The following is a 10,956-nucleotide window of genomic DNA, read 5'->3' as shown; positions in this document are numbered from 1 at the left end:
AATCTTCATCACTGAAATTTTGCATGCTGCAATCACAGCCACAGGACAGCATCAGTCAGTCCACTGTGAACAGAGAGAGTCTGCATCATCACAGATGGTGCTCGAGGGCTTTGATTGTGCTCGGTCAAGTACCTGCCTGAAAAGTGAGTGTGTGGAAAGCTTTTGTTTGACCATATGTGCGCATATGTGTCATCGTTGCTGTGTGCATTTAATTTCAACACTTTTATACCGACTGAGGGCTTTGCAGGCTGTGGATGGCCATGGATGTCCTACAGGGTTGACTTCTGTGTGTTTTATTTTCCAGATGGTAAACATGATCTTATTCGCTGCGTTGGCTGTTGCTAGTTTAACCTGTGCAATTGTGCTTGTGCTTGCATTTATTTATGGCAGAATGCATCGCAACAAACACCTACTTTGTATGCATCTCATTTGAATATGAAGCCCCGCCTTGTGGAGTGGAGTTGTTGTTGACCCTGAAGCATACTACTTTTCCTCCATAAAACTAATATATAGGCCTACAGTATACATATGAAAAAAGAAGATTTATTGGGAACTATCTGGTATAAAAGAAATGTTCTTATGGTAAAGTAATAAAAGAAATAATGTTGATAATTCATATTAATAAAATTAATTTCCTTATGCAATATTAGATCCATCCAGTCTGATCCTTAATATTAATCATTTGGTATAACCAAATATACTGCTTAAACAAGACTTGATTAAGGGTAATTCAACTTTATCTGGATAAACATTGAATTGCTTACACATAGTATATGTTTTTGGCTTTCCTGCATGATATTTCAAATTGTAGTTCTTTAATAATAATAATAATAATAATAATAATAATAATAATAATAATAATAATAATAATAATAATAATTCATCCATTCATTTATTTTATTTTCAGCTTAGTCCCTTTATTAATTCGGAGTCGCCACAGCGGAATGAACCACCAACTTATCCAGCACATGATTTGCAAAGCGGATGCCCTCTCCAGCCGCAACCCATCTCTGGGAAACATCCATACAAATATAATGATGATAATAACAACAACAACAATAATGATGTCACTTTATTTTGATGGTCCGTTTGTTGAATTTGTTACATTGCATCTACATGCCAACTAATTCTCATTATAAATAGACTGTTAGGTTGGGGTTAGGGTTGGGGTTAGTGCAAGTTGACATGTACTTGAAAAGTTTCTTATAATCAGTTAAATGTCTGTTGAAGGAGCAGTATCAGCAGATATTAAGCATAATAATAATAATAACAACAACAACAGCAATAGATACTGATTAGTAATATAATTAAGTATTTGTATTTATTTAAGTTAATAATATATGGCTGATGATGAGGTTGATGATGATGATAATAATGATGATAATAATTATAAGTACTTTTATTTGTAGTGGTAGTAGTATTTTAATTTAATTTAATTATTGTTTATTTATTGTTACTATTATTAAGAAATGTGCCTTGTGTGATCATATTTAATTAAAAAAAAAAAGCATCTCCCAAAACAAACTCAAAAACAAATAAAATAGTATTTATTTTAGGCTTACTTTAATCATTATATTACTAAAGCAGACTTTTAAAATGTAAAATATCTCACTTTTAAATTATAAACAAACAAAATTATACCATTATTATTATTATTATTATTATTATTAAATGACAGTACTAATTATTCAATTGAATAATTGATTTACATTTCTTCTACTATTATTGTTTATTTATTGTTATTATAATTAAGAAATGTGCTTTGAGTCATCAAATTATTATTTTTTAAAAAGCATCTGCCAAAACAAACACAAAACCGAATAAAATAGTATTTATTTTGGGATTACTTTAACCATTATTTTACTTAAGTAGATTGTTTTAGGTAAAATATATTGCTTTTAAATGATAAATAAATAAAATAATACCACTATTATTATTATTACCACCACTACTGTTGTTTTACATTTTCCCATTAATAAAAACGCATCAACCAATATGTGCGAAGCACAAAATCTGGCAAAAGGAAGGGGGAGAAAAAAACCCTTTCTCTGGAGGATATAGAGCGAGCGAGCGCTTCTCCCCTCCTCCGCCATGTGATGACGGACAGACTGTATCACCGGAGCGATGCTTGAAGTCACTCTCATCAGCAACAAAGCGAAGCAACAGCAGCAGCAGCACTGACGTAAACCATTCACCACATCACCGGAACCATACGGACCCGCACCGACACCATACCGAGAGGACGTATAGGATGCACACGGAGCGCTGATCGTGATGATGCTCAGACTGCGATTCACGGCAACGTTAGAAATGCGCGTTAAATGGAGACTCATGACAAGAGATGCTGCAGGGTGCCGCATTGCCTGGCCGCTTGATGATGGTAGGATAGAGCAGCGCTTTTAACCGTCATTGGGGTGGGATGGAGTGAATGAACAGATTTGTAGTCTAGTCAATGCCTCCGATTTGATCATATACGCAAACTCAGACGATTTCCGCCTGCTAAAGCCATACACACACACAGACACACGCATATATACAATCGACGAGCACGACCAAATGAATGTACGTGAATTAATGTTATTAATAGACCCATGATACAGGTGAACTCATGAGCTGAAGTAACAGTGTCGTAGCTCACACTCAGGACCATCTCCAAAGTCAGCTTATTATTCGAAAGCGCTGCAGCGATAGGGCTTTTTATGATTGGCATTTTCATCATTAACATATAGAGTGTATATATATATCTATATATAGTGGTAGTACAGTATAGTCAGCATTGGCTCAGTGCAAGGACAATGACTCATTTACAGGCAGGCCTGTCTCCAGAAACCCTGGAGAAAGCCAAGGTGGAGTTAAAGGAGAACCCCGACACTTTGCATCAGGACATACAGGAGGTGAGGGACATGATCATCACCCGTCCAGACATTGGCTTTCTCAGGACAGACGATGCTTTCATCCTGCGCTTTCTTAGAGCTCGGAAATTTAACCATTTCGAGGCCTTTCGCCTCCTGGCCCAATACTTTGAGTACCGGCAACAGAACCTAGACATGTTCAAGAACCTGAAGGCCACCGATCCGGGGATCAAGCAGGCTCTGAAAGATGGATTTCCTGGAGTCCTTTCCAATCTGGATAGATACGGGAGGAAGATTCTAGTCCTGTTCGCAGCCAACTGGGATCAGAGCAGGTAGGAAGCTATTGGATTTTGGCTAATTGTGGGTAATGACACGCACGGTCAGAGCTGTCTTTACCACATCAGTCTTCTGTCATTCATTACAGAGTGATGTTTAGACATTAAGTAAAGGTTACAATCTATGATGTTATACATATTGTAGTATTAGGAAATGACTTTATGATAAATTAGCATGTCTGAGATTTTAGCAAGCTACATAGTTCTAATACATCTTCAAAATACATCTTTTGAAGTACATTTATTACCGTTTTGTATAATTTTTGTTTCAAAAGTGTGCACATGAATCTCAACTAAGTGCTCAGCCAAACAAAAAGTATGCAAATATACAGAGAAGTCAAAATTATTTGATAAAAGCAGTTTTTAATTTTATTAAAACCATATTATGGTCAATATTATTAGCCCCCTTAAGCAATAATTTTTTTTCTGATTGTCTACAAACAAAAAAATCCTTATACAGTGATTTACCTAATTTCCATAACTCGCCTAGTTAACCTAATTAACCTAGTTAAGCCTAGTTAAATTGCACTTTAAGCTGAATATAGTATCTTGAAATAAAATCTAGTAAAATATTATTTACTGTCATCATGGCAAAGATAAAATAAAGATAAAATAAATTTGTTATTAGAAATGAGTTATTAAAACTATTATGTTTAGAAATGTGTTGAAAAAAAATCATATTTCCATTAAAAAGAAATTGGGAAAACAAATATACAGGAGGACTTATAATTCTTAAGACTTCAACTGTATATGAAAAGGTGACAACACCAAAACTATCAAATATATTCACTTATTAATGGTGTGCTCGATGTTACACGATGTGATAGCCTTTTTAAGGCTTTTATTTGATCCTTTTGGAGCTTTTGATGTTGCTGCCTATTCATATATACTTGCATTATTTTTTAAAAACAATTTTTATTTAGGGAAACGCAGTGGCGCAGTAGGTAGTGCTGTCACCTCACAGGAAGAAGGTCGCTGGTTCGAACCTCGGCTGGGTCAGTTGGCGTTTCTGTGTAGAGTTTGCATGTTCTCCCTGCGTTCGCGTGGGTTTCCTCCGGGTGCTCCGGTTTCCCCCACAGTCCAAAGACATGTAGTACAGGTGAATTGGGTAGTGTATGAGTGTGAATGAGTGTGTATGGATGTTTCCCAGAGATGGGTTGCGGCTGGAATGGCATCTGCTGCGTAAAACATGTACTGGATAAGTTGGCGGTTCATTCCGCTGTGGCGACCCCGGATTAATAAAGGGACTAAGCAGAAAAGAAAATAAATGAATTAATGAATTTTTATTTAACCGTCAGTTTCTGTCTAAGGCTGACATGCATTTTCTCTTTCAAGAACTGATCACAAGTACTCAGCGGAGATTCATTACTATTTCTACCTAGTATTAACTTGCGCTCAAACATTTCCGCCTCATCTCGTCATGCTTTTGGGCAGGCTCTCATGAATGATGTTGAGTTGCATGGGCCGGTATAAGATTGTGACGGTGTGATAACCTTGGATAAAAATATCACGGTATTGTGATCACTGCTCTAAAATATATTCTGTTTAAATGTCTGGGTAAAAACCAAAAACTTTTTTACCCCTTTGAAAACAATATATATATATATATATATATATATATATATATATATATATATATATATATATATACATATATATGTATGTATGTGAATATATATATATATATATATATATATATATATATATATATATATATATATATATATATAATCTGTTGGAACAGTAAACACGTCAGGATAAATAATTCAAATGAATCATTGACTTCTGTTATCTTCATTAGTTTCAAAAACACTTCTTTACAATTTAAAACGGCATCTTTGGATTTTTTTTCTGCTGGAGATATTGCTGTCCTAAAAAAAAAAAAGTAAAAAAAGTTTTTACACATACCTTGGGAAAGGTACAGCAGATAATATTGTTGGTTTTAAAACCTTGACTTTTTCAAACCGTGGTATACCTTGAAAAAGGGTATCGTCCCATGCCTAATCCCTAGTTGTTAAACGAATTAACCAACATTACTTGATTTGTAAGTGAATGAAAATTATCTGGATGGCTTCTACAATTCCAATCGTAGCCTTTGTGCTTTTGGTGTAACACAGTGACATATAAAATTCTTATTTTGGTGTATTTTCATAAAACTAACCTTTAATAATCATGTTTTATGCAAGTTGGTCTTTTGCCTTGGTCGCTGTCTTTGTGCATTCGTCAACGTTATTATCTGTCGAAGGAAATCCAATCTGATTTGTTTTATATTAACTCTGGAAGTGGTTGAAAGCTCAAAGTATTGTATGCCCCATATACAGTACACCTGTATTTAGCATCGTCCACTTGTGATTGGTATCATGAAGATACTTTTTAATACCAGGTGCAGACTGTGCATTAGAGAAATGTTAAGCTGATGGTTTGATTTAACATCTAAGCCATGGTGACTGATGACCTTTGATTGACCTCACCTCATATCCTACATGACAGTTCTCTATCCTACTGTATATGTTATTGTGCTTGCCACTGCACTACAGCCTACACTCACCAGCCTCTTTATAAGGTACACCTGTCCAACTGCTCGTTAACACAAATTTCTAATTAGCCAATCACATGGCAGCAACTCAATGCATTTAGGCATGTAGACATGGTCAAGACGATCTGATACAGTTCAAACCGAGCATCAGAATGGGGAAGAAAGGTGATTTAAGTGACTTTGAATGTGACATGGTTGTTAGTGCCAGACGGGCTGGTCTGAGTATTTCAGAAACTGCTGATCTACTGGGATTTTCACACACACAAGGATCTCTAGGGTTTACAGAGAATGGTCGAAAAAACAGAAAATATCCAGTCAGTGCAGTTTTGTGGGTGCAAATGCCTTGTTGATGCCAGAGGAGAATGGCCAGACTGATAGAAAGGCAACAGTAGCTCAAATAACCACTCAGAAGAGCATCTCTGAATGGACAACACGTTAAATCTTGAGGCGGATGGGCTACAGCGGCAGAAGATCACACCGGATGCCACTCCTGTCAGCTAAGAACAGAAAACTGAGTCTGCGATTCACACAGGCTCACCAAAATTGGACAATAGAAGTCTCAATTTCTGCTGCAACATTCAGATGGTAGGGTCAGAAATTGGTGTCAACAACATGAAGGCATGGACCCATCCTGCCTTGTATGAACAGTTCATGCTGATTATGACGGTGTAATGATGTGGGGGATATTTTCTTGGCACACTTTGGGCCCATTAGTACCAATTGAGCATTGTGTCAACGCAACAGCATACCTGAGTATTGCTGCTGACCATGTCCATCCCTTTATGACCATAGTATATCCATTTTCTGATGGCTACTTCCAGCAGGATAACACGCCATGTCATAAAGCGTGAATCATCTCAGACTGGTTTCTTGAACGTGGCAATGAGTTCACTGTACTCAAATGGCCTCCACAGTCACCAGATCCAAATTTAATAGAGCACCTTTGGGAGGTGGTGGAATGGGAGATTTACATCATGGATGCCATCTGTGATGCCATCATGTCAATATGGATCAAAATCTCTGAGGAATATTTCCAGTACCTTGCTGGATCTATGCCATGAAGGATTAAGGCAGTTCTTAATGCAAAAGGGGGTCCAACCAGGTACTAGTAAGGTGTACCTAATAAAGTGGCCGGTGAGTGTATTTGTGAAGCTTACTGTAATGCTTTTTAAAGAAACATTTACTATTTTCCCACTCGTCTACTATTTCAAAACGACACATTATCTTATAATGTTTAAAGGAATGACCTTGACACAGTCATGCATGTTAGGGTCTCTGGGATTTGGCACAGGTCAAAAATGTACATCACGTTATCTTTCACCTGGCAAATCTCAAGTAATGTACTGCAGATTAATTCATGAGAACAAGAAATTAACTTTAGCCTTCAAGGGTTAATCTATTATCAGTGTGCCTTTGAATAAAGCACTTCATCCCAGTTACTCCAGTGACACTGGACGTGCAATAAGTGCACTGTTCTGTAAGGCCCAATCCCAATTCTACCCCTTAGCCCTTCCCTTTACCCCTGAAGCGGTAGGGGTGTCCCAATTCTCTTTAGCTTGAAGGCGTAGGGCTAAGAGGAAGGGCTAGATACCCCTTCGAACGGAGATTTTAATGTTGTTTATGTGTTTACATAGATGAATATGGCCACAGTGTCTTATTGCCACATTAGATCGTTATGATAACATAATATATGCCTTCAGTGATTTCCTGAAGAAAAATACCAAAAAATAACACAACTGGAATAACTACAGCAGTCACAGTCGTCTATCTCGTATAAAGCAAGAGATCGCGATGACATATGATGACGTGTCCAGGTGTTGTAGTGCTGTCCCATTTCTTAAGGGTAAATTTTGAAGCCCTTCCCCTTTACACTCTGTTTCAAGGGCCAAGGGGAAGGGATAGGGGTACAAAAATAGAATTGGAATTGGGCCTAAGTAGCTTTTGTATGATTTGAAAAAAAAAAAGGTATTTAATATATTTCTAATTGAGTAGTCAAATTGTCCATTTAATCAAAGTTTTCTTTAATGGGACGGAATGCTACAAATATAATTGCTATATTATATAATTATAAATTATAATTTCTAATTAAAAAATATATATATAGTTTTTTCACCAGTTGAACTCAGAATGAATTTGAACCCTAAATATGAGATTTTAGAAAAAAAAACAGTGGGATCAAAAACCCTTGAACACTTAAGTCATTTTGTATGTAATGCAATGACATTCAAATTGAGTTAAAAATCATACTTTTTCAAGATATTACCTGTTATGTTGTGTGTAATGTTCTGTTTATGAGTGTAAAAAGGTCTTTAATGTTTCAATTCTCAAAATGAATCAGTTATTGTCCCAGAACAAAGAGTTCATAAGTCTGAACTGCCTGAAACGAGTCATTCTAGAAACAAGTCATTTCAGTCTTTCTTCCTGCACAAACCTATGTAGGTTTGTATCAAATTTGCATAATGCCATGTCTTCATTGGTCACCTGCAAACAACATCTGCTTTGTCCTCAAGCACTGTAGTAGTAACTGAGGTCTTTAAAAGTTTAATTCATGTTATTGACATATTGACGTAACAGTATTATGTGCTACAAAATCATATCCACCTCCACAGTATAAAGACTTAGGCTTGAATTGATACCAAAACCAAAGGCAGCGTTACTGTACATTCACAGTACAAGTGGCGAAGAAGCCTCTGTAGCTGATATTCAGATATGTTAATGAGCGTTTTTGTTTTCAATATATGTTGTAAGTGGTGGACCAATCACAACAGACTTTCCGTGTGACCAGACTTTAGAGTGATCAGATCTTTAGATAAACTATTTCTGACACAATTGATGCCGTAATGTATATTTTCATTGTGTATAATTACATAATAGGAGTAATTGTGACCAAATACTTTTTGGGGTTGCTGTTTAGTGTGTGAATGTATGCAGTAAAGAGTTAGTTCACCCAAAAATGAAAATTCTGTTATTAATTACTCACCTCAAGGTTGTTCCAATCCCCTGAGACCTTCGTTGACATTTTGAATACAGATTCAAATATTTTAGATGAAATCCAGAGAGCTCTCTGACCTCCATAGACAACAGTGATCATGAGAAGTTTAAAGTCCAGAAAAGGAACCAAAAACATTGTCAAAACCTTTTCACTTGGCTTCTGGGATTAAACTGCAATCATATAAAGCACCAAGAACACTTTTGTCTTCCTAAGAAACTGTAAAAACAACTTTGTTTGTTGTCTTCTGTGTAAGATTAGGGTGCACATTCATTAAGGCCAATACTACAATTACTGTAGTATTGGCCTTAACAATGTATTGTAAATATTGACAATTATAAGTATATATAAGTACTCATATGTTGACAATATATAAGTAAGTATTGACAATATTTGTAGTAAACATACATGTTGACCTGTCGTGCAAGAAAAATGTGAACTAATTCAACGTTACAGTTTTTTTTTTGGTGGACAAAAGTGTTCTTATAGAGTTTTGAATGATTACGTTATGCAAATGAGGCTGAATAATTAATTATAGAATTTTCATTTTTGGGTGAACTAACCCATTATGAAATGTGAATTAGGACTACTTTAGAAGATTTATGTAGAAATGTTAATTATTTATAATCATACCTCTACCTGTTGGTGTTTAATCTCACCTCTTTAAAGTGGAGAGAACATAATGCTGGAGTCTATATCAAACAACCTTTGAATATGTGCCAGTCGCACCATTGCTTTGGATGGGAGCACTCTTGGCATCCTCTCATTGGAACATTGTGTGACAAACACCAGGGTCAAGTCGTGCCTGATTTACTGCATTTATTCTAGCTCTATTGAGCCCTGTAAAAGTTTAAATGCGAATATTGAAGCAGCCCGCAAAAACGCAGCAAACTTACCCAGTAAATAAATATGAGAATTTGCTCATTTAAAAAAAGCATGCTCACATTCAGAGTTTGTTTGCAAATCTTGCTAAAGACTTCTGCTTATCTGCAGGTACACTTTTGTGGATATTCTGCGAGCTATTTTACTTTCTCTGGAGGCAATGATAGAAGACCCGGAGCTACAAGTTAATGGATTTGTCTTGATCATTGACTGGAGTAACTTCACTTTCAAGCAAGCTTCCAAGCTCACACCAAGCATGCTGAGATTGGCAATCGAGGGCCTGCAGGTACTGTTTTCAGTCTTTATTTATGTTTATATTGGAAATCTGCATGGATTTAATATGCATTTTCAGTCGATGTGCTTTCGTATACACAATGCAATGCCATATCAAACATGTATACTGTTCATAAAGTGTGCATCAGGTTTAAATAATGAGAATTGCTTGGGGAAATTCTGCTGCGTGAGGCTGAGCAGGTGCTTGTAGAGAAATCCCTCTCCGTCCAACATTTGCTATTCTCTTTGTGAGTAACATGAACGCGAGCTGACCCAGTGATCTAATGCAAGGGAACACAATGTGCATATCAATCAGAAATTAGTATTTTGCTTCATTTATTTCATATTTACTCAACTAAATAGCCTAAAATAACTGAAAGGTGTCTGATGTGTCTATTGTGGTTTTGTGGCTTAGGTAAGTGCAAAATATATCCAGAAAAGGTTTAATATGCTCATTTTTAACCACAGGAATTACCCATATGAAAAGCTTGGTTTTGACCATATTTGGAACAGTCTTGAATATTAATGAACACTGCTCTGATGCTCCATCGCTTGTGTCAGTGCATGATGTGCAAAATAGTGCAAACATGCAAAATTATCATACTTCCATTGTCAATCTTTTGTTTTAATGAATAAAGTAGATACCTTGTTACATGACAGTTTTTTCAACTGATGTGGTAGAGGTGTATTTCAGCTAAAAGGGGCGAGTGAGCTATTTCTGTGACTCCAGAGTAACCTAGTTTGCTTTTGAGTTGTGTTGTGGATGAAAAGTAGGCTAAATTCTAATTAAACTCGATAAAGGGGCCAACATAGATTTATTTAGAGTTTTGTTTTGTTTAACATACTCAAAATGACATAAACAAAAAAGTTTTTGACGTTTATTGGCATCCTTTCACTTCAATAAAGTGAAAGTAAGACCTGACTGGTAGTTTTCAGCAGTCTATTTGTGTTTGTTGCCCTATTAGAACATTTATGGCACATTTCACAATATACAAGTTAAACTAACAAAAGATACAGTAAAAAATACCTTAGGCCTCTTCAGGGTTGCTGAATAAAATTATAATCCGTATATTCCACATTCTGCATTCT

General features: G+C 36.0%; 1 protein-coding gene across 1 annotated transcript in view; it reads left to right on the top strand.

Annotated features, from left to right (window-relative positions):
• The first annotated feature begins 2,106 nt into the window (after positions 1–2,106).
• The window catches only part of clvs2 (clavesin 2), a 55,500-nt gene continuing 46,650 nt past the window's right edge, over positions 2,107–10,956 (top strand). Inside the window, exons 1-2 of the mRNA XM_056445340.1 lie at positions 2,107–3,184; positions 9,706–9,880. Coding sequence (XP_056301315.1) covers positions 2,796–3,184; positions 9,706–9,880 — 564 coding nt within the window. The 5' untranslated portion in view covers positions 2,107–2,795. The remainder of the gene's footprint in view (positions 3,185–9,705; positions 9,881–10,956) is intronic.

Source organism: Danio aesculapii, chromosome 20 (assembly GCF_903798145.1).
Source record: "Danio aesculapii chromosome 20, fDanAes4.1, whole genome shotgun sequence".
Classification (NCBI taxonomy): Eukaryota; Metazoa; Chordata; class Actinopteri; order Cypriniformes; family Danionidae; genus Danio; species Danio aesculapii.
Note: the sequence above shows the minus strand (reverse complement) of the source record. Positions and strands in the feature narration are given on the sequence as shown.